Here is a 25,246-nt window from a genome sequence, read left to right as displayed (position 1 = left end):
TAAATAAATAAATAAATAAATAAATAAATAAATAAATAAATAAATAAATAAATAAATAAATAAATAAATAAATAAATAAATAAATAAATAAATATACAAATAGGATGAGACTATTGTCTTACACAATGTAAGCCGCCCTGAGTCTTCGGAGAAGGGTGGGATATAAATTCAAATTAAAAAAATAAAAAAAAATTTCCACCCTAAAGATGAAGCCCATGTTAATGCCTGATGCCAAAATTGGAATTCCCGATCCCCTCAACTCTGGCCTCCTTCGGTGTGTAAATAAAAATGACAGCACTGAGTGAAGAGGAGTTCCTTTTCTGACGGCAAGGAAGTATATGCAGCCCAAACTCATCAGCTGCCTGCCTGTCCCAAGCCTTGACATTATCTCCCCTCCATTAACCAACCGCACAACTTTACAGCTCAGATCAATATTGTCCTCTACATTGACCATTTACATCTGCTTTTTCCCCTTACGGCAAGCACGGATGGCAAGCCGTAAACTCATCCAATCTTTTCTGCACCTAAACAAAAGAGAAACACATTTAGTTTTATATTCATTTAATAGTTTACCAATTGGTACAATAAGATTTTTGTTTTAATATGCAGAAAACATGAATAAATTTTGTTTTACACAGTCTGAGAGCAACAAATCTTACTGTAAAACACAGAGCAGTATTATATACATTCCTTTACTGATTTTTTTGTTTTTTAATTTTAATTGTGTCAATATCTTCAGTTAACTCCTACATTCTGGGGTGGGGGTGGTGGGGTGAGGAAAAACGTTCTCCAATAGCAATTTCTACATCGCTCTTACTGGAATAAAATAAAATAGAGAGAGAGAAAGACTTGTGTCTTCTTGTCAGTGTCAGGATCAAACTTCTAAAAACATGGACAATTTTTGCTAATTACTTCCAGAAAGAACTTTGGAAAAATTCATAGGATGTGCTTAGGACAAGAAAGCAGTTACAAAGACAGAGAAAAAAAAAAAAGGAAGGGGAACCGACTTAATATCCAGTTGTGACTTGCTAAATCCAGTTCCACATTTTTTTTTTAAAAAAAATCAACCTTATCCTATTTCCTCCCCAATCACTTTTGTTAACTTTATATACCATCATCAACAGAGATTTATAGTAACTAGTACCTTGGGTGTTTTTTTTTAAAAATTATATAACTGTGAAATCAAATGGAGAAGTCATTCTCTCTTTCTCAAAATTCGGTCCATTTTACATTCCAAACTGCATTTCAGGATTTTCAAGCCACAACTGTGTGCTAAACCCAATGCAACATATTGTCATTTTTAAATAGCTTTCAATGGATCGGGTTGCGGAGTCACGGGAACAGAGGAACGAGAAAAGGCCGTTTCAGGATGATTTGACCAACTTCTTCGACTGACATAAAGAAAGGTAAGAGGCAAAACAGAAAGAGCAGCAGACAGAACAGACCTGGAAAGGGATACAGGAGGTCAGAGGAAGGGGACAGTGAAGCAATCGCCAAAGCTTTCAAAAGACTACAGTGCTCCACAGCTCTTGACAACTTGCTAGCAACTAGTATTTTGTGGTAAATTTTTTTTTTAAATTTTCTTTATTAGTGCTCTGGGCACATCATTGGTCACACCACACACCAAAGTAGGACGGCTTTTAAAACAAAAAAACAAAAAAAGAAAGAAAAAATGTAAAGTGCAGATTGCTCCAAGACTTGAGTCAAGGGTGTGCAATTTTGGAAAATTTTAAGACCTGTGGACTTCAACTACCAGAATTCTGGGAGTCGAAGCCCACATGTTTTAAAGTTGCCAAAATTGAACACCCTGACTTAAGTTTTTGGATTGTGTTCAAACCACCACCACCAAAAAAAACCCTAAAATAAAAGTTTGCACTTTTTTCAGGTGAAAGAACCAAAAAAAAAAAAAAAACCTAACCCTGGATCTAGAACTTTCCAAGGGCACAGTCTCAGCTCCTGCAGTTCTGGAATGGTTCAAGAAAAACTGCTTGCAACTGAACGGACAGAGAACTGTCCGTACAGAAAACTGGCGTTTTGTAGCCACTTTGCCCATGATCGAAATGACCAAATGCTTCAACAGTGAACTTTTTTTCCCCCCATTTGGTTTTGTGTTGAAAAACGTGGCTTAGTTAACTAGTTAAATCCACAACCATCCCTGAGAATGCTTACTGATGATGGACTATTAATTAAGGGGCAAATTTGCAAGTTCCTTTCCCCCTAAATAAATTGGGGAAAAAAAAACAAACCAAAACAAAACATTTGGCTTCAATTTCTATTTGCCGTTTCGGTAGAAAAACACAATAGTGGTAAGCTCCCATTAGTAAGGTACCCTTGTTTCACTGATTATGCAGTTACTTCCACTTTAAAAAACACACACACACACACCATTAGAGTCACTACATCTGGCCAAGATATATTTTTCAACTGTTAGCAGGAATTGTTACACGCTCAAAAAGCCAGAGCCATTGCTTTTAAAATAGAAAACCTCCAATATCCAAGGTCTATAATTAGGAAGTTCTTATTGACCACAAAATGACAGGATCACGTCCAGCCACTATTCTCGAGCTACCTTTGGTCTCCTAGTTCCTGGATAAGAAACCCAAATGCCTTCAACACACACACAGACACACACAGAAAAAAATCAGTGGGGTGAACCAACATTTGGAATAAAACCTTTTCTCTTGGCATGCATTTCAATCCTCCAATGTTTCTGTGACTTGTCTTTAAACGGACGACTTTTGCTTGTTTGTTTGTTAAATAAGTCATAGAACAAATAAAACCAAATAACCATTTCTTTTAAAATAGGTCCAACTGGCAACCTGCTACATTAACATGTAGCGGATTTGGGGGGTAGAAAAAGATATGCCTGATCAGTTAAAATTAGACTTTATGGGGAGTAAAAGAACAATTGAACCATAATGCTAACAAATAGGGTAAGTACATCTATGAGGAGATCGACATTAGGGACCATTAGAATTTTTCTTCCAATTTTCCATATTGAAATAGGGCTCTAGCCCATATTTCCTCAAGAATAGGTGGGTGGGTGGGGGGCTTTAAAGAACAAAATGAGGTTGTGAAATGATCTAGATCAGTGTTTCTCAGTCTTAGTCACTTTGAGTGGATTTCAACTCCCAGAATTCTCCAAACAGCATAGCAAAACTGGCTGGGGAATTCTGGGAGTTGAAGTCCGCTCATCTTAAAGTGGCTAAGGTTGAGAAATACTGATCTAAAAACTAGCAAGCTATCAGTTAGCATTTCATTTGCTGTAACAGGAATTTATTGTAGTTCTGTAAGAGCTTGCTACATTCTCAAGACATTCCAAAACCTGGGACTGGCTTGCTTTGAGAAGTTACTAACTGGAAAAAGAATGGGAGTGAAGAATTGTTCCACTTAATAAACCTCCAGCAGCTTTTGGGGGGTTTGGGAAGAGAGGGGAGAGGGGTGATGTCTTTCCCTACTGTTGGCTTTGCACAAACCTGAAACCGCAATCAAAACCAACTGAGAGACGGCGTTGGCTGAATCCTCTGGAGTCAACTGGGAGATTCACATCTGACTGCTCCAAGTGGTAGCTAAGGAAGAGCAAGACTAGCAGCCTCCTATAATGGGTTTTGCGTGAAGCGTCAAATGTTAGAATGCAAGGATGTCTTGACAACCAAATTGGGGGGGGGGGGGAAGAGAATACACACACATCATACCAAGGTTCTCGTCCTATTTTGTAGCCTGTTAGTATGAACATAGTAACTTTCTTCTTCTTCTTCTTCTTCTTCTTTTAAACGTGATAGGAAACCAAAATAAATATATATCCTATTGATTTGGCAAATACCATGACAGGGGGGGAAAAAAAACCAGAAATTTTATTTGTTTCCATTAATTACATTTAAGATTCTAAGTTGCAGCTTTGTTTTAAATCTAGTATCTTTAGATTTCTTAAGCATACTTAAGTGATGTTACAGAGATACGTGTTTCTGAAATAACCCTCCCGCCCCCGCCCCCAAAAAGAACCCCCGTTATGAGTCACTTAGTAAATAGGCACCACCAACAGTAGAGTCGGGGATTCAGCTTATCCAGTACAGAATGATTTTGCTGTCACCAGTTTAAGTGCCCCTAATTCAACCAACCGGCTTCTGCCTTCTTAGGTCTGATGTGACCAATGCCAGCCCAAATTCTTAAACCTATGGTACTTCTAGACAACGTATGTAAATTTACAGTATACAATTTGGATTCACCATGCATGAATACTTTGTGTGTAACATTTAATAAGCTCAATCTACATCCAGAATAATTTACATGAAAGGACAATATTTATTTTAAACAGAGCTCAATGGGTAACCATGGTATCCGAGTGCATCCAGAGGGAGAGGGAGGGGAGGGAGGGGGGGGGTCAGATGTAAATCCAATCAACGGCACTCCCAGACTTTTACTGTTTGATCTACGCTGCCGGTGACCACATAGGGCGCTGTCTTGTGGAAATCTGCAAGGAAGAAGGGGAAAAAGAAAAGGGGGGGGAAAAAAGCTAGTATGCATAGGGTAATTTTACGGAAATTGAATTTAGAAGATTATGAGCTGATATCACTTAGACTGTGATCCAACGCCTCAGATCTGCATGACGTTAGGATTTGGTCAGGCAATTAAAAGAAAAGACTACTGAATGAAATGAAATACGGTCATTTCTTATATAAAACAGTAATCAATGTTTAATTAAATTAACAACAAGTAACATCCTAAAGCAGGGATCTCCAACCTTGGCAACCTTAAGACTTGCAGACTTCAACTCCCAGAATTCCTCAGCCAGCAAAGCTGGCTGAGGAATTCTGGGAGTTGAAGTCTGCAAGTCTTAAAGTTGCCATGGTTGGAGACCGATTTCCTAAAGCATGCTGGCTGTGGAATTCTGGGAGTTGAAGTCCACATATCTTAAAAGGTTGAGGATCTATCCCAGAGATATATATCTATGGAGATTCTCAGACATCCAGGTTCGTGGTTGTCCCGAAGGTGCTTTTTCCAAGAGGCAACTGAACTTTCTGGTTTTTCTTATAAGACGTGTTTCGCTTCTCATCTAAGAAGCTTCTCCAGCTCTGATTGGATGGTGGGAAATGGAAGGATTTATATTCCATTTATAATTATAAACGAAGCAGCTTCTTGGATGAGACGCGAAACGTCTTGAAAAAGCACCTTTGGGTGTCCCAGAGATAGTCCTCTTTCCCATGCCAAATATTTCTTGACTGTTCTTCACTTCCAGGTTTACAGAGATTTGAAGTCAATCCATTAAGGTGGGGGCCATGGACTTATCAATAAAGTTGATATGCTTCATTCAAATTTAGTTAAACAAGAACAAGTGAGAATGCAGGCATCTTCTGCTTAAATTTTGATAAGCTCTTACAAATACAGCCAGCCGCATAGAGGCTGAAGGACAGTTTTTATCCGTGGGCTGTCAGACTCCGGAATGAGAAATAACATCATAACTACGTAGTATGATGGACTGCAGGGCCGGCGCAAAGTGTAACATGTTCACACTGGTGCAATAGGACTGGGTGTTTTGGTAATATGGTTTATTGGGTTAGGGATTTTCTGTCTTCACTGTGAGTTGTATTGTATTGGGGGGGGGGTTTCACTGAGGGAGGTCAACCAATCTCATTGTACATATGTTGTGCACTGACAATAAAGATTTGAAATTTGAAATACAAGCTCTGTGGTGGACCCTAAACAATTCAGTAACGAGTCTGGAGCCTGCCATGCATACTTAGTGTAAGGTTCTTTGGATTGCGGACGCTACTGCCAAGTTATGTATCAAATGCTACAAATCAAACAAATGGCACACGAGACACACAAAGCTGATGCTAATACAAGCTTCTTTCTTCCTATCATGGTTCCCCTACAGTTAAAATTCCTTTTCTTAAGGAACAGATAAAAGAAATGGTTCCAATCAGGAACTTTCTCTTCCAGCTTTAAGGCTTCTGGAGATGAAACACCAGTCTGCCACATGTACAATATTCCAAGAATGCTATGGGCAGCAAGTACCAGATTACAGGATAACAAAGAGTTGCAAGGGACCTCGGAGGTCTTCTAGTCCAACCCCCTGCTCAAGCAGGAGACCCTATACCAGGGATGTCAAACTTGATTTCATTAAGGGCCGCATCAGGGTTGTGTTTGACCTTGGTGGGCCGGGATGGGCATGGCCAGCTCAACATCACTCATGTCGGGAGCGCCTGTGGGGGCCCAAGCGCTCTTCCAGCAAAATGGGCTCCTGAGCTCCATTTTCGGCTGTGACGGCCTCTTGCAACCCTCTGCCAGTGAAAACGGAGCTCGGGAGCGCCCTCCCGAGCTCCATTTTCGCTGGCAGAGGCACCACAGGCTGGTCTTTTGCCGTTTCCAGGGCAGCCCCACGGGCCAGATCTAAGCACTCAGTGGGCCACATCCGGACCCCGGGCCTTGAGTTTGGCACCCTTGTGCTGTATCATTTCAGACAAATGCTTGTCCAATCTCTTCTTAAAAACCTCCAGTGTTGGGGCATCAATTGACCCAGGGGAAAAAAATGAAGCTGAAACCCTTTGGCCACCAAATGAGAAGAGAGGACTCTCTGAAAAGGATCTTGATGTTGGGAAAGATGGAAGGCAAATGGAGAAGGGGACGGTGGAGGATGACATGGTTAGGCAGCGTCACTCGACGCAGTGGGCACGGATCTGAGCAGACTCGAGGAGACAGTGTAGGACAGGGGAGCCTCGCATGGGCTCATGGCCCATGAGCTCGCCAAGTTGGACACAACTTAGCGATGGAACCACCACCACCAGGGAAAAAAATAAAGGCCGTTCTCCTGAGGTGATGAGCAGCAAGAGCAGCTCCCTCTATGACAGGGGTCTCCAACCTTGGCAACTTTAAGACTTGTGGACTTCAACTCCCAGAATCCCTCAGCCAGCTTTGCTGGCTGAGGGATTCTGGGAGTTGAAGTCCACAAGTCTTAAAGTTGCCAAGGTTGGAGACCCTGCTCTATGAGCATGCAGAACGAACGGTAAAAAGACTGTCAAGATAAGCCAAAAAGAGGCAGGGGTGGGAACCTGTGTTTAATATGTATGGAGAGGATTAAAGAAATAACTGGAATTTCCTTGCACCAGCTACAGATTACAGGTAGTCCTCGACTTACAACCACATTTCAGCCCAACATTTCTGTCGCTGAGCAAAAACACTGGTTAAGTGAACGTTGCCCTTTTTACGACCTTTCTCACCACAGTTAAGTGAACCACTACAGTTGTTAAAAGTTAGTATCATGCCTGTTAAATGAATCTGGCTTCCTCATTGACTTGGCTTATCAGACGGTGGCAAAGGGGGAATCATGTGATCCCGGGACACTGCAACCATTATAAATATGAGTCGGTCACCCGGCGGCTGAATTTTGATCACGTGACCGTAAGTGTGGAAAAACGACCCTAATTTGACTTTTTTTCAATGCCGTTGTAACTTTAAACGGTCACAAAATGAACAGTTGTAAGTCGAGGACTATCTGTATTGAAGGAGGCAAGTTGACTTGATGGGCTATTTATCGATGCCTTTGCCAGGAGTCAATCGAATGTCTGTTATCTGGTGGAGATGTGATGGGTTCAACATACAAGCCCAGCTCCCAGGCATGGAGGAAGGCTAGTGGCACACGCTACCAGCACACTTAATGCATATACATACCCAACGAGGTAACAAAATGTTCGTGCGCGTTAAGAGTCTTCATGCATCTTTTGTTCTTGTAGTCCCAGACACGTAAGGTCTTGTCATCGGCACAGCTCAAAATAAATTTACCACCAGAATGGAACAGGACACCACGTACCCAGTTATCATGGCCCACCTTTTAAGTGAAAATAGAAAAAGCCCAAAGTCACAAGCAGATCACAGAGGGGATACCTGGATAGGAAGAACACAAATCTGAATCCAGCGTTCAAGTCATGTGGCTCCTTGCCCCCAAATTGGCTCTAGGCTAGAATGAACAGCATGTTGAGTGTCTTGGGTGGAAATGGTAACCTGTTTTTCTGTTCTTCCTTCAAGTTCTCCCAATTCTATTTATTCTGATGTGTGCACTTGGATTCCTCAGAGAATGCCCGAGCTCACCCCGTAAGAAGCGCCAATCTATTCCCTCATGTAGCAACTAGGCAGAGTTGCAAAGCAGATGAACAGAGAAAAGGATATTCAGGGAACTTACTAGGGTCATAAGGCACATGCCAGTACTAATGTCCCACATCTTAATGGTCTTGTCTCTAGATCCAGAAAGCAGGAAAGGCCCAGGCTTACCACTCTTCTTAGTCTACAGGGGAAGAAGAAGAAGAAACAAAGAAATAATCTGTAAAAATTAGATAATTCTGTATGAAAAAGTAAGTAAACAATGTGAAGACTTATGTGAAGCTCGAAATATTTTCCCTTCGAGATATCCAGATGGAATACAACCTGAATGCAGGAACAGCAAAGTGTATCCCAACAGATATGCACATAAACCTTCTGAGTAAGACAACATTGCTCTAATGTGCCCTAAATTAGATGTCATTGCAGCTTATGTTGAAAGCATAAGGACGTTCTTTGGTGAGAATTGATAGCATTAATTCAATTACCTCAATCATAGAAAAGGGGCAAAATGCCAGGCTAACTTTGTAGGTTCTACATCCTTGCCTATCATGGCTACCAGGATTCAGCAGAGATGGTTGGATTGGACTGGCCTCAGCAGTTGTAAATATACCTGTGCCTTTTGCTTGTCTGAATGTATTATTATCTAGACCGTAAACTGATTACCTTGAAGTGACACAAAAGTGTGTGTGTGTGTGTGTGTGTGTGAGAGAGAGAGGGGGGGGGAGAGGGGGAACAAAGAGAGGGAATGAGAGAGAGAGAGAGAGAGAGAGAGAACAAGAGAGAGAGGGAACAAAGAGAAAGAATGAAAGAGAGAGAGAAAAAGAGAGAACAAGAGAGAGGGAACGAAAGAGAGAGAGAGAGAGAGAATGAGAGTGAACAAGAGAAAGAGAATGAACAAGAGAGAGAACAAGAGAGAGGGAACAAGAGAAAGAGAGGGAACAAGAAAGAGAGAGAACAGGAGAGAGAGAACAAAAGAGAAAGCTGGTGCCTGCAGACAACCTACAGTTAATTCTTTTGAGATTTTACCTCAGAAATTTTTAGCACCACTGACCATGAATCTTTACTACAACAGCTCAGAGTTAGGAAATATAGGTTCCGTTCATGGAAGTTTTATTTTTATTCCTATGTATGCAGGACCCTCCCCAGTGTTTCTAATGGGAGATTTCACTTGAGCTGTCTATTCACAACCACTGGAAGTGACCGTCGGGAGATTGTGTCATCACCATGAGATTCAAGTCAATCTCTTTTCTAATGAATCTTGTACCCTTCTAAGTCAGATATTCTGTTGAAAGGAGGGTTTCAAACCCAGGGATTAGGAAAATTAGGAAGGTATCCTTCTTTCGAAGGAAGACATGCATAACTGGGTGCTTTCCTTGACTTTAATCTGTCACTAGAAGGCAAGTTGCCCTCCTTCTAGGAGGTAAGGAGAATCTATACCAAGCTTCAATGCTCAAGATATAGAATGCCTGGACTGAATAAGTGCCTGTTATTTTGCTTTTCTGTTTTATTGGATGAATTTTGTTCTTTTTAAAAACTTTACTGTGTTTGTTGTTGTTTTTTTCATGATGGTTGCATGTAGGACTTTCTTATTATTCGCCTGCAAACTGCTCAAGGCTCCTCTGGGGGGAACAGAGGCAGAGAAATAAAATAAAAAACAACAGAGCTACTTGAGGTTCAGCCAACGAACACAAATCATCAATTCCAAAAAACAAAAAAAACAAACCAGCAAATCTGTCCAATTTAACAAAATATGGCTCCATTATAAACTTATGTGGACTTCTCCCTTTTTTTTATTTACTGATAACTCTGTCTTTATTGATTGGGGGTTGTTTTCATAAAAAGAGAAGACCTGCTGAGAAAAATGATTCTAGAACTGAGAGGAAGATGGTTTGAAGATGTCCCACAGCCACACTAGATATTATGATTTTGTTGGTGTAAGAATTGCTGTTATTGGGGGTTTTGCCTTCCAGTTAGTGGAAGAACCTGACCTGAATTAATTCCAGAGTCTCAAAAATAGACAGAATCTAGTAATTCACTCCTTGTTTTCTCATCAAGTACGATATAATCCTTGACTCTGGTGTCCTCAGGTGGGTTAGATCCACAACACGCAAGATATCTGACAGCATGATGTTGAGAGGATTTTCCATTTCTCTTCAAATATCTCCCCCCCCCCTTCAGTTTTTTAACATCCAACTTGAAGAGTTGTGGTCAATTTTAGGGTAACTACTTGGGGATTTCTTTTCAGCTGATCTAAAAATAAGATGCTATTGATCTGAAACATCTGCACCAGAATGGAGCGGTTCCTTTGTATCATGTATCATCTTCCGTTCATCAGTGGTAAGGCCTCCCGAATTTACCTTTTCTCCTATCCTCAAGATCCATTTCATTTAGAGCAGGGGTGTCAAACTCATTTCATTGAGGGCCGCATCGGGGTTGTGTTTGACCTCGGGGGGCCAGGGTGTGTGTGACCAGCTCGACGTCACTCCTGTCAGGGCGCCTGTGCTGGCCCGAGCGCTCTGCCAGCGAAAACAGGCTCCCGAACTCTGTTTCCGGCTGTGGCGGCCTCCTGCAACCCTCTGCCTTGTAGTGTGGCCCTCCCGAGCTCCGTTTTCGCTGGCGGAGGGTTGCAGGAGGCCGTCACAGGCGGAAACAGAGCTCGGCAGCCCGTTTTCGCTGGCAGAGGCACCGCAGGCCGGTCCTTCAATGTTTCCAGGCCAGCCCTGTGAGCGAGATTTAAGCACCCTGCAGGCCGGATCCAGGCGGTGGTCCTTGAGTTTGACACTCCTGATTTAGAGGTTCACAAGAACCGATTAAGAGGCCTCTTTAAGATAATATGTAGAAATCCAGAATAAACAGGATGTGAAACATTAAAGACACTTAAGTAACAACCAGGTCATTATCGTTGGCATGCTGGAGAAGGCGGCTTGGGGCACCTTATCATATGATTTATTCTTAAATGTCAGAGATAAAAACAGAACTTCAGACAAAAGGGTACTTTTTAGAATCAGCTTTCCACAAGTTGGGTTCTCTCCAGAAATGTTTGCAATGCTGACTGGGAATTTTTCGAACTAGAGGATCCACCTTGCAGAAGGCGGGTTTACGTTCAGCCAAAATATGAGCTTTCCTATAACATTAAGTTCTCTGCCCCCCGTGACTGTTGGGCCCCCTTAAAAGCAAAGCTGGAATAAGGTCGTAGTAAACAGATATTGGGAATCTTAACGTTTTCTTCAGCCCTGGAGGCAGCTGGTTATCATTCCAGAATTGAGTCAGCACAGGCCTGGGATGAAAAAATAAGACCAGCTGAGAGAAATGACCATGATAGGAATGCATGGATATCCCTTTGAGAGACTGAAAAAGTTTCGATCCTGATCACAATAAAGGCAAACTGGTGGCAATCCTTTTATGCTGCCGTTCTAAATTTTTAAAACAAAGGAAAATCTAATAAATGACCCAAAAGTGCTTTTCTAAAAGGCAACTTGAGTCTTTCTTGGCTTTTCTCCTTCAAAACATTTCGCCTCTCATCCAAGAAGCTTCTTCAGTTGGGTGTTTTGGAAAAGCACCTCTGGGACAACCGTGACCTGGATGACTGAGAATCGCCTCAGTCATTTAGTAAATGAATTTTCGCAGAAGAGCTGGCATGGATAGGAATTGAACCCAGAAGCCTCCTCTGCGTGGCTTGCCCCCTGAGGAAAAGAAGAAAGAAAAAGAGGGAGGGGGAGAAAGAAGGAGGGAGGGGGGAAGGAGGGGGGAGGAGTGGAGGGAAGGAGGGAGGGAAGGAAGGGAGGGAGGGAGGGAGGGAGGGACAGACGTTGATGGTACTGTAGATGGGTTAGGGTGATGAGTGAGGCATTACAAAAATGAACTTCACCCACTTCTTACATCTGCTGTAGAAAATGCACTGCAAAGCAGTTATGGTTCCCTAGGAGTGGTCAGATTCCCAGGCCAAGCAGCAAGTATCCCAAAATTTACGACTGTGGCCAGCTATTGCTACATTTACCCACTTTAACCATATCCACAAGAGTCAGTTGCCTGAGATGGGCGGTTATTGAAATCGAACAAACAAACAAACAAATAAAAACCCAGCTTTCTGCTCCTTCTCCTGCCAAGCTCTTTGCCTTCATGCCCTGTTAAGTGTGAGGCTGGGGCTACCATAATGTGCTTTATTTGGAAAAACACTTTTGGCTCCCTTGCACTGACTTCCAGCGGACTGGAAAGCAACATGAAGAGCTTCTGCCGTAGATCTTGTGTGACATGGGGTGAGTGGTGGCGGGGTAGGTCATTTATTTTATGATTCAGAGCCTCGTATTTAAGGCCCTCAGTATGCTATGGCCAGAGGTTACTTCTCGGTGGTGGGCCTACTCCGAATCTCCTTAGAGGCTTTCCGTTACATTTTATTTATGCTTCACTGAAATGCTAAAGCTAAAAACCTAAGGACAGACAGCGTTAACAATCCCTCTACTGCCCAAATGACCAACTGTCACTGTTCTATATTTGCATTTCGTCACTTACTATCTTTATAATCTTCACTGTTGAGTCCAAGAAAGCAGACAGGCAGACTATGGCATAATTCATATAGCTTTTATAGATGGTCAGAAGTTTATTTGGGGGGTCTTGCGCCTATTTTGTTAACCATTGTCTATAGTTGAAAGTAGGGAATTACAAACCATATTGAATAAACATTGTTACTATCCCATTTTTTTCTACAGAAGAAAATAATGAAAATGAAAAAAAAAAAATTCCATAACTTACCTTAAAGCAATAGCAATCTCCCAAAGTTGCAGGACTGTGTCCAGTTTTACCCAGTTTGATGTTATTTATTCCTCTAAATCAGAGGTGGGGAAATATTGCCCTTATGACTTATGGACTTCAATTCCCAGCATGGCTGGCTCAGGAATTCTGGGAGTTGAAGTCCACAAGTCATAAAAGGGCACTATGTCCCCATTTCTGCTCTAAATGTTTCAGACCTACAGCTCCCACAATTCGTCAGTGAGATTATATAATTATATTGTAAATGCATCATAGTACAAGTACCCCTCAACTTATGACCATTTGCTTAACAAAGGTTTAAAGTTACAACACTCCTGCGCAGCCTGCACTGGCTTCCTGTGGTCTTTCGGTTACCACCTTTAAAGCGCTCCATGGCTTAGGGCCCGGGTACTTACGGGACCACCTGCTGTTACCTTATGCCTCCCACCGACCGGTACGCTCACACAGAGAGGGTCGTCTCAGGGTGCCGTCCGCCAAACAATGTCGGCTGGCGGCCCCCAGGGGTAGGGCCTTCTCTGTCGGAGCTCCTACTCTTTGGAACGAACTTCCCCCTGGTTTACACCAATTGCCTGATCTTCGGACCTTTCGCCGTGAGCTGAAAACGCATTTATTTATTCAAGCAGGATTGGCTTAAAAGTTTTATTAAATTTTAATTGGGGCTATTTATGAATTTTAGGGTTTTAAATTGACTGTTTTAAATTTCGGCCATTTATGTAATATGCTTGGTTTTAAGTTTCTGTTTTAATGTGTATATTGTATGGTTTTATTATTTGGCTGTACACCGCCCTGAGTCCTTCGGGAGAAGGGCGGTATAAAAATCTAATAAAATAAATAAATAAATAAATAAACAGTCTAGAATAAGTGATTTCTGATTCCTCCTCAAAGTTACGACTGTCACTCTATTGTGATTGCAATTTGGTTGCTTGGCAACAGGCTTATATTTACGATAGTTGCAGCATTTTGAGGCCATGTGATCATGATCTGCAACCTTCCCAGTTGGCTTCCAACAAAGCAAAGTCAATTTGGGAAGCTGGATTCACTTAAGTAGTATGCAATTCACTTAACGATGACATTTGTTTAATGGCTACGGTAACAATGGTAGTAAAATCAGGTCTGGTAATGTAATCACCAGACCTGACTGCACCAATTTATACGAGAAATTCCAGTCCCAGTTGGGGTCTTAAGTCAAGGGCTACCTGTATGATTCACAAAAATGTATTCAGACAATTTGATATCACACAATCCTGCTTGCAATGGAAAACATTTACCATATAATATAATAATAAAGAATAGAATAGAATAGAATAGAATAGAATAGAATAGAATAGAATAGAATAGAATAGAATAGAATAGAATAGAATAGAATAGAATAGAATAGAATAGAATAGAATAGAATAGGGAATAGAAAAGAGTAGAGTAGAATAGAATATAGAAAATAAAATAGAAAATAATAGAAAATAATAGAGAACAGAAAAGAGAAGAGAAGAGAAGAGTAGAGTAGAGTAGAGTAGAACAGAACAGAACAGAACAGAATAACTTTATTGGCCAAGTGTGATCGGACACAGAAGGAATTTGTCTCTGGTGCATAAGTTCATGGTGTACATATAAACAGCAAGTAATAGGTCACAGCTCATAGTCATACAGAGAAGATAAAGAAGATTTCCCTTGGAAGAAAATTGAAAGCATGTCAAATTCTCAAGTGTAAAAATTTGCCAAACCAGTATGGATGTTTCTGTAAGTGTAAGAGTCCCTTACCTCGGATCCTGTAGCTTCCAATATGGTGGAATAAGAGCTCTCGGGAGCCCAGGAAATACACTCTACTACATGCTCATGTTCTCTAAGTTCAGCTTTGCACTCCTTTGTTGCTACCACCCAGACACGCACGGTCTGGTCATTAGAACAGCTGGCAATCAGTGTGCCATCCTGGTTAGGTCGTACCATGCGGACCCATTCTCGATGCCCCGTGAAAGTCTTCACACAGTAGCTGTTCACAGGAAAATAAAACACGTCTCATCAATACAGGATTGGTACAGAAAATGGCACCAATAAAATGGAAAATCTGAGAACAGTTCAGGTGGCTGCAGGTTTTTTTTCCAAGAGCTAACCTGTAGTCTTGCCAACTTAGTTTAGAAGTTTTTGTTATTAAACTGGGTTGGGAAGATTACGGGAATTTTGAATAAGCAGACAACAAGGCAATGGGGATGGGGAGAGAAGTTAAAAGAAATAAAAGATCTGAGTAGGGGCATAAAATGATCTCGGAGGTTTTCCAGATAGCCACCAATATCAGACCAATCCTACAGAAAATATCCAAAACCCAACACTGAAGAAAGACGGGAAAACTGAGATCACTTTCCTTGCAAGTCTAAAGAAACTTATGTAGCACACTTCCCGTGTTCCTGGGCTACAGCATTTGAGACAAATGAACAGAAACGAGGCTTATATAAGACAAATATATTTTGTTGTTAAATCGGTATTGAGTAACCTAGCAACGCAGGTTGAAGGCAACACCTGGTTTTTCTGCGGAATGCCAAGGGCCATATTTTAAAATTGGGACAACCAGGATGAAGTACAAAGCCAAGTGATTCCAATGTTAAGGTGAATTAACAAGAACACTCTCCATCGCACTGAATGTTTTTTTCCTCCGATTTACAAAGTACAAGGCTTTCAGACATTACATTAAATCAATACATTTTTCAGCCATGAACACAATTTCAGTATCACAGTGGCTTTTTAAAAAAAAAAAAAAAAAGGGGGGGGGGATGTCACCATACATGCCCAGAGCTTCATAGAGACAATTTGTCTTTATTTCTCACTTGTTCATCTCTGTGCTAAAATATAACAGCCACACTGGTTACAGATACTGGTCTCTTCCTAGTAAATAACCTTCTGCTTAAGGAAATAATACAGCAGTAATCCATGTTATGAAACATTGGAAAGGGTGTGACCAAAGGTGAGTGTTCAGTATGTTGTCTCCAGGAACAAACAGAGGCCCTGGGTGTGGTATTACACAATCAATATGGAAGTCTGTATTGGCAAAGAAAATACTTCGCCTTTCGATATTCCAGGAGAACCAAGGAAAGCCATGAACAGGTTGGCACATATTTTAAATAGTCTTGGTTGTGTTGTAGCCTAACCCACCACAGGTCAGTCATGCGTTGATGGTCATCATCTACTACATGAACAGCCAAAGAAAACTCTGTATCTTCATCTGATAAACAGCTTTGTTGGTTCTGCATCAGATTGGTCTTCCCAATTACCTGCCTCTTGATCCTGTTAATTTAAGAGATGCTAAGAATTCAATCTGAGTTTTTCTGTATGAAATGCCGTTTTTCCACTACCAAGCCCATGGTTCCTCTACGATGTTCATCTCATTTCCTAAAAGGCATGTCTAAAGATGCATAGTTTCACCTTCATATAAATGTAGCTGCAAGCTCTTACCCTGTTTGAATTTCCCACATTTTGATGGTTTTATCCCTCGAAGCAGATACTATATAATCCCCATTGGGCATGATGGCTACTGAAGAAACATTATGATCATGTCCTAGAGGGGGGGAAAAAAAGAAAGCACACATTAAGTTCCCTCGTGACTTTATCACAATGTATGTGAATACCATTATTAAATTCGACCCCTTCACACAATTCTGTATGGCACCCAAGTGTCAACCTGGGTGCCCTGCAGATGTGCCAGCTTATAACTGTCATCAATCTCAGTCATCATGCTGCCATATGGTAATCCACAAGAGGCAAACAAGATGGGATGCTGGAAAAAAAAAATCACACATTTTGCAATTGCCTGGCTATTATATAGAATGATTTGCTGCACAGCTTCTGAGGAATAATTGTAGGTATGCTAATTAAAAGCTCAAGAATACACATTTTCACCCAAGGTACTTGAGCAAGGAACCACAGCCCTTAAGGCTGTAACCTTGCAGATATTGAAAGAATCTGGAAATAGCAAGAATCTGGAGCGGCTTTGTGCCAGAATCCCCAAGTATTTTAAATCAAAGAAAGATTGCTACAGAAATTAAAAAAAGAAGAAGTGGCGTCCTTGATTTCAGGCAACCTATAAACAGACTGGGGTTTTTTTTGGTTTTTTTTTCAGTTCTCAAGACCATCTATTCTTTGACTCTGTAATCAAAGCTACGTCATCAGAATGGGTACCAAGGAGGATGGTTATATATTTTTTTTGAATAACAAAAATTGATTGTCACATTCAGAAAAGGACACTGCAGAACTGAAAGGGGGTAGCTGAATAATCACGGGCCGGCAACCCCAAAGAGGACACAGCACTGCAGACTTTTAAAGTGGGAAGTAAGATTACTGACATTCAAAAAATTATGGATGGCACTAAAAGTTCTTGGCATTTTCTAAACTTGGGGGGAGGGGGGTTTCCCCTGCAGACATTTAATTATCAGGCTAGGTAATATCATCAGTGCATAGAAGAGAGAAAGCTTAGCTGTTGCTCATGCTGGCAGGAATTGGGTTAAAATCACAACTCTTAGAGGGTAACATCTCTTCTCTTCACTCACTAATCCCCAGGGAGAAAGTTTGTAGCTATTAGCCACCATTTTTAGCTGCGCTTTTTGAAAAGTAGCAAACATTTTCTGCCTCTAGGCTAGAAACACTGCTACTCAACTTCCTCCAGAAGCCATAAACTTGTTTTCAGAAACATGTTCTGCCTATTGGGGCTCTTTAAAGACACAGTCAGGAAGCAAAAAAAAATAATTCTCTGAATGCCTCTCAGCCACAGTTCTGAAATGGAGAACAGGCAAGTTTTTGATTCAAAAATTGAAGAGAGAAACAATTTCTTTGCTTTTGAATACATCACAATAGCAAAAATGTACCAAAATGGAGGCTTCCCGTGGTGACCGAGTTGCAATGGCATCATATAGTAAACGAACAGTAAGCCTTTTGCTCCCACTCAAGGTATTATATTGCACGAAACCTGTAATATTTTAATACTAGTAGAGTACAGCGAAGTTAAATTGTAAGCAGCCAGTAGTAAGAAACAAAATACATCGGGCAACGTAGCATATTAGGGACAAAAATGGTTAACATATATGTGAACTGGATCACAGCACTTCCAGGGCTGTGAGTCATGTCTCCCCGTGTTGTGCTCCACCCTAGAAAACAACCTGCTAATACACGAGAATGGAGATTAAGATAAAACTATGGTCTTCATGCACTGGTGGGATTCAGCCGGTTCGGGAGAACCGGTTGTTAAATTGCTGGCTGGCCCCACCTCTACCCCCTCCCCTTCCAGGAGTCCCCACGTGCCCCATTTTAGCTCCCAAGTAAGTGCAGGGATGTTTACTGGGCACAAAATGGGGTGTGGGGAGGTGCGGCACAGGGGCCCCACGGCCCGTTTTTGCTCCCAAGAGGCTGCAGGGAGGCCTACTCATCCAAAACGGGGCGCGGGGGAGGCGGTTGTCCCCCCCAGCCCATTTTTGCTCCGGGGGGGGGTGCAGGAGGCCAAGTGCTGCCTGTCACACCCCTGGCCACGCCCACCTGGCTGGTCATTAGGGCAGAGAACCGGTTATTAAATTATTTGCATCCCACCATTCATGTGAAGAAGATAACGCTGCATGGAAAAGCTTTTAAGGATATGAGTTCTCCTACCTGCTGCAAAAAAAACGCTCCAATGCATGGGTATTCAAGCTGTATATAAGAACTAAGCCTTGGGATGAATATCTTGATTGTGATGTCCTCTTGTTCACAACGTCATCAGAAGAGGGAAGAGGTATAACCTAGTTTTTAATTTCAACTTACTATGGCTAATGATTATTTTTTTTTAAACAATTCCTTACCATGCATGGTTCTGATGCACTCAAAGCCTTGGAAATCCCATAGCTTAATGGTCATGTCTGCAGAACAAGAGGCCAGTAGTTTGCCACTATGGTCGAAGGAAATATCCTGCACAGAATCTGTGTGGCCTTTCAGGGTGCGTTCAAAATCACCTGTCTCATAATCCCATACCTAGGAATTAGACAAAGAAATTGGTAAATATGTATTTCCAACGAACCATTTCGTTCCCCACATTTGCTTCAAAAGTACAGGCAGCCCTCGACTTACAACCATTCGTTTAGTGGCCATTCAAAGTTACAAAGACACTGAAAAAGGGAATTTATGGCCATTTTTCACATTAATGACCGTTGCAGCATCTCTATGGTCAGGTGACCAAAATCCGGATGCTCGGCAGCTGGTTCATATTTTTGATGGTTGCAGTGTCCTGGAGTCATGCGGTTGTTTTTGTGACCTCCTGACACGCAAAGTCAACAGGGAACCAAATTCACATTAACAACTGTGTTTCTAACGTAACACCTTCAATGATTCGCTTAACAAGGGTGACAACAAAGGTCGTAAAATGGAGCAAAACTCACTTAACAGCTGTCTCGCTTAGCAACAGAAATTTTGGATTCAACTGTCATCAGAAGTCGAGAGCCATAGTAACCTTTTAAAACATTATTTTAATACCATTTGTTAATGTGCATGGGTATCTCAATCATGAAAAGATTCTAAATACAGTATCATCAAGTAAGTAAGTAAAAGTAACAAAAGTAACATTAAACAAATGGGGCACCTCAGGCAGGCAACTAAACAAATATACTGGCAATGAACCAGCAACAGGGAACATACCGCTTATATCAAAGGTCTCCAACCTTGGCAACTTTAAGACTTGTGGACTTCAACTCCCAGAGTTCCTCAGTCAGCTTTGCTGAGTTGCCAAAGTTGGAGACCCCCTGGCTTATACGGAGCTCCCACGTAACACCCATCCTGCTCAGACTGCACTGGCTACCTGTTGTTTTCCGGGTGCGCTTCAAGGTATTGGTTACCACCTTTAAAGCGCTCCATGGCTTAGGACCGGGCTACTTACGGGACCGTCTACTGCCAGCCTCTATCTCCCAGCGTCCGGTGCGTTCCCACAGAGAGGGACTCCTCAGGGTGCCGTCAGCCAAACAATGTCGACTGGCGGCCCCCAGGGGGAGGGCCTTCTCTGTGGGGGCTCCTACCCTGTGGAACGAGCTTCCCCTCGGGCTTCGACAACTACCTGACCTTAGGACCTTTCGCTGCGAACTTAAAACCTATTTATTTCGTATGGCTGGACTGGCCTGATTTTAAATTTTAAATGGTTTTAAATTTCTGTAATTTTTATGGGGTGTAATGTTATTTTAAATTTTCTGGCAAATTTGAATCAGTTTTTTAAGGGTTGTTTTAATTATGGTGTATGTTTCTGTTTGTATTTTATTTGCCTGTTCACCCCCCTGAGTCCTTTGGGAGAAGGGCGGTATACAAATTAAAACATTATTATTATTATTATTATTATTATTATTATTATTATTATTATTATTATTATTATTATTATTATTATTATTATTATTATTATTATTATTATACTGTATACCAAGCCTGTCAAAAAAGCCATTATTTATGGCTTTATAAACGCCCAACAGAGTTATACCTACTTAGATAGCTGCATTTTGAACCACTTGTAGCTTGGTCAAGGGGGGTCCCTTAGTACATGTTGCAACAGTCCGTACAGGTATGTACTAAGGCATGAGTGGCTGCAAGAGGGCTTCCTAGTTCAAGTAGGTGGTAATATAAATGTGAGAAATAAACAAAAGGGATGTGATTGGTACAGAAGATGAATGTATACAAAGGCCCTCCTGGTCATGGCTGCCCTCTCTCTCCCCATAGAGCTGGAGACAGAAGTCTGGAAGAACCACCAAAACTGCCTACCATTTCTTTCCCAGACAATGTAAATCCCATCTAGAGCTGAAGATGGCAAAACAACTGTGATTGGCAGGTCCCTGAAACCCAAGCTATTCAGTCTTCCTAGAGTTCACCCAAGCTTCTCATCCACAACCATAATCAGACACTAGGACAGGGCTCCTACGGCGTTGCTTATTTGGCTAAGGATCAAGATATAGAACTGGGTATGACTGGCATACTGATGGAACCAAATCCCATGCCAGCAGATAACTTCACCCAGTGGTTTCAGGCAGATGCTGAATAAAACTGGAGAGAGTGTCAAATTCTGTGGGATCTCACAAAACAAACGCTTTGGATCTTTTCCAAGGAGCAAAGCCCTGGATTTTCCCCTCCACTGAACAACACCAATTAGAAACTTGCCCAAAGGAAGGAGAAACACAACAAAATAGAGCCATCCCCCAAAATATCCAGAGACCATCCAGAAGGACACCATAACCCAGGGGTGTCAAACTGGTGGCCCGCAGGCCAGATGCATCACATGCAGGCCACGCCCAGTCCAGCTCCGCGAAGGCAAAAAAACATTGAGGGCCGTGATAGCTCAGGCCATTAAGAAGCCTGTTATTAGAACACAGAGCCTGCAATTACTGCAGGTTCAAGCCCGGCCCAAGATTGACTCAGCCTTCCATCCTTTATAAGGTAGGTAAAATGAGGACCCAGATTGTTGGGGGGGCAATAAGTTGACTTTGTAAAATATACAAATAGAATGAGACTATTGCCTTATACACTGTAAGCCGCCCTGAGTCTTCGGAGAAGGGCGGGATATAAATGTAAATAAAAAAAAAAAAGATGCATCATGTAACATCAATGTGACACGGCGAGTTTGACACCTGTGCCATAACCAATGGTATCAAATGCTACGGAAAGATCAAGCAGGACCACTCTTGGGGACACGGACACAACACACACACACACACACACACACACAAAGATCATCTACAACCATAATCAGTACTGTATGCAGACCTTACATAATTCACTTCTTCCAGAGTCCTTTGAAGTTATTGCATAAAATGTGTACCACATTCTCCATAATCTTCCCCAAAAGGAAAGACTGGAAACAGATAAAAAGACATTCCACCAATGCTAGGTCAAATGATGGTTTCTTGAGGAGAGAGCAGATCACTGCTTCCTAGTAAGCCAAGCAGCCAACTCAAGGATGAATTACCCAACACCGGAAGCCAATAGTTGGTCACTTCTCACAGGGTCTTAAATTTATCGAGGGGGAGGGAAGGATCTAATACATAGGTGGCAATGCTGACATCCCCCAAAACTCCTACCAGTTCCTTGAAATTTAATAGCAGAGGGAAGATTCTTTTAGGTAAAAAAAAGACGGACTCTAAGACGTGGTGGCTGAGCGGCTAAGACGCTGGGCTTGTCGATCGAAAGGTCAGCAGTTCGAATCCCTAGTCCCGCGTAACAGGGTGAGCTCCCGTTACTTGTCCCATCTTCTGCCAACCTAGCAGTTTGAAATCACATTAAAAAATGCAAGTAGAAAAATAGGGACCACTTTTGGTGGGAAGGTTAACAGCGTTCCGTGCGCCTTTGCCGTTTAGTCATGCCAGCCACATGAACATGGAGACGTCTTTGGACAGCGCTGGCTCGTCGGCTTTGAAATGGAGATGAGCACTGCCATCTAGAGTCGGGAACGACTAACCCATATATACGAGGGGAACCTTTACCTTGATCTTTTAAGATATGCTTTAAAAGGTTAACAACTTCTCAAGTTAGATTCACGTATATTCCCCAAGAATTAAAAGCAACTGGTTGTTTGCAAGCAATACTGTATACATGAAAGAATAAACATTTAGTGCTGCTATTCCACTTTGGCATGTCAATTCACAAACGTGCATTTTGCAGGAACATACAAGATTCCCATCACCTCCAAAAGCAGAGAAACACCATCAGCTAAAAATATAAATGGTTGAATCTCTATAGCGCACGTAAGAAGCAAAAAAAGAAAAAAGAAAAAAAAAGAAAGCAGTTTCCTGTCATGATGTTTTTTACCCAGAGTTTCTCTTGTGCTTTTATGTTCCAGTCTCAGGAGCTATACTAGTAAGAACTCCTGAAGCCACAAAGACATAACAAAAGCTGTTTTTTAAAGCACACTTAACAATTCAATGGTTCGGAGGGATGCATTATGTAATTTCTTCAAAAAAAAAATCATACAGCTTTACTCTAGAAGCACACAAAGCATCTCAGCCTTTTATTTATTTGTATGCCATTCATTCCGGAAGACTCTAGGCAAGTAACAATCAGAAACATCTCTGAGCTGCTTCCATCCTTCCCCACCAAAAAAAAAAATAAAAAAATCCACCCATAAAATAAACAAACACGGTAGCATAATTATACAAAAAAGAAAAAATGTACAAAATATACATCTGTCAAATTCAAATATTCAATCACGGCATGCTTTCTTCCTGAGCCTGATGTGGGGAGGAAAAAAAAATCAGGTCTTAAATCTTTTAATGACCATGGTATCCTGCTGCGCCGGTTGGAGGGACTGGGAGTGAGAGGCACCGTTTATCGGTGGTTCTCCTCCTATCTCTCCGAACGGTCGCAGACGGTGTTGACGGGGGGGCAGAGGTCGACTCCGCGGCGCCTCACTTGTGGGGTGCCGCAGGGGTCGATTCTCTCGCCCCTTCTGTTCAACATCTATATGAAGCCGCTGGGTGAGATCATCAGTGGCTTCGGTGTGAGGTACCAGCTGTACGCTGATGACACCCAGCTGTACTTTTCCACACCGGGCCACCCCAATGAAGCTATCGAAGTGCTGTCCCGGTGTTTGGAAGCCGTACGGGTCTGGATGGGGAGAAACAGGCTCAAGCTCAATCCCTCCAAGGCGGAGTGGCTGTGGATGCCGGCATCCCGGTACAGTCAGCTGAGTCCCCGGCTGACTGTTGGGAGCGAGTCATTGGCCCCGATGGAGAGGGTGCGCAACTTGGGCGTTCTCCTGGATGAACGGCTGTCTTTTGAAGACCACCTGACGGCCGTCTCCAGGAGAGCTTTCCACCAGGTTCGCCTGGTGCGCCAGCTGCGCCCCTTTCTAGACCGGGATGCCTTGTGCACAGTCACTCACGCCTCGTGACGCCTCGCCTGGATTACTGCAATGCTCTCTACATGGGGCTCCCTTGAGGGGCATCCGGAGGCTTCAGTTAGTCCAGAACGCGGCTGCGCTGGTGATAGAGGAGCCCTCGTGGCTCCCGTGACACCTATCCTGCGCAGACTGCACTGGCTACCTGTGGCCTTCCGGTGCGCTTCAAGGTTTTGGTGAACGTCTTCAAAGCGCTCCATGGCATAGGGCCGGGCTATTTACGGACCGCCTACTGCTACCGAATACCTCCCACCGACCGTGCGCTCTCACAGAGAGGGACTCCTCAGGGTGCCGTCGGCGCGTCAGTGTCGTCTGGCGACGCCCAGGGGAAGGGCCTTCTCTGTGGGGGCTCCCGCCCTCTGGAACGAACTCCCCCCGGGACTCCGTCAACTTCCGGACCTCCGAACCTTTCGTCGCGAGCTTAAAACGCATTTATTCATCTGCGCAGGACTGGGTTAGTTTTTTAAATTTATGGGTTTTAATTGGGTTTTTATTATTTATTCTAAATTTTTAATTTCGGCCCAATTGAATAAGTTTTTTAATTGTATTTTAATTGTGTTTATATTGTAACATTATTGTGTATTTTATTTGGCTGTGAACCACCCTGAGTCCTTCGGGAGAAGGGCGGTATAGAAATTTAAATAATAAATAAATAAATAAATAAATTTTCCAGAAACCTAGAAGAGAAGCAGCAGGCTGGAGCTCAATGGGGAAGGACTTTCAGAGAATTCCTCAACTTGCAACAGTTCATTTAGTGACCATTCCAAGTTATAATGGCACTAAAAAAAGTGACTTATGGCCATTTTTCACACTTACAATAGTTGCAGCATCCCCATGGCCATATGGTCAAAATTCGGACGCTTGGCCACTAGCTCAGTTTATGAAGGTTGCAGTGTCCCCGGGTCACGTGATCGCCTCTGACAACCTTCCGACAAACAAAGTCAATGGGGAATCCAGATTTACTTTACAACCATGTTGCTAACTTAACAACTGCAATGATTCACTTAAAAAGAAAGGCAAGGAAGATCTTAAAATGGGGCAAAATTCACGTAATAACTGCTTTTCTTAGCAACAGAAATTTCGGGCTCAATTGACATTCGAAATTAGAGAACAAGAAGATAAGCAGTATTATAAAATATGGGATTTATTTTATCATTGGCTAGAAGGAAAGATATGTTGGAAAAGATAACATAAGATATATGTATGAAAGAGATGTTTATTTTGTGATTGCACAAGAAGATATGTAAACACCCCTTCAGCACATTGTAACTGTTTGATGAGTTTTTTCTTTGTTGTGAAAAAAAATAAAAACTTTAAAAGAAAAAAAAAGAAATTTCGGGCTCAATTGTGGTCGTAAGTCAGGGACTACCTTCATAATGGTAATTTTAATTAAGTTAAAAACAATGGAGATTATTGGATTAAAAAAAAGTCCTCTCATCCTATATATCTCTATTGTAGCCTTATGTGATGGAGCCCAGATGCATGCTAGCAGTGGTGGAATTATTATTATTTTTTACTACTGGT

At 42.1% G+C, this 25,246-nt stretch overlaps 1 protein-coding gene across 3 annotated transcripts in view; it reads right to left on the bottom strand.

The window, feature by feature from the left end:
- Positions 1 to 574: 574 nt before the first annotated feature.
- PAFAH1B1 (platelet activating factor acetylhydrolase 1b regulatory subunit 1) overlaps positions 575 to 25,246 on the bottom strand; it is a 63,519-nt gene continuing 38,847 nt past the window's right edge. For all 3 annotated transcript variants that reach the window (XM_058164264.1, XM_058164266.1, XM_058164265.1), the window contains 6 exons: positions 18,669 to 18,837; positions 16,300 to 16,402; positions 14,617 to 14,845; positions 8,177 to 8,278; positions 7,669 to 7,825; positions 575 to 4,471 (listed from right to left, as the gene is read on the bottom strand). In XM_058164264.1, the coding sequence (XP_058020247.1) occupies positions 4,398 to 4,471; positions 7,669 to 7,825; positions 8,177 to 8,278; positions 14,617 to 14,845; positions 16,300 to 16,402; positions 18,669 to 18,837 (834 nt within the window). In that variant the 3' untranslated portion in view covers positions 575 to 4,397. The remainder of the gene's footprint in view (positions 4,472 to 7,668; positions 7,826 to 8,176; positions 8,279 to 14,616; positions 14,846 to 16,299; positions 16,403 to 18,668; positions 18,838 to 25,246) is intronic.

Source organism: Ahaetulla prasina, chromosome 1 (assembly GCF_028640845.1).
Source record: "Ahaetulla prasina isolate Xishuangbanna chromosome 1, ASM2864084v1, whole genome shotgun sequence".
NCBI lineage: Eukaryota > Metazoa > Chordata > Lepidosauria > Squamata > Colubridae > Ahaetulla > Ahaetulla prasina.
Note: the sequence above shows the minus strand (reverse complement) of the source record. Positions and strands in the feature narration are given on the sequence as shown.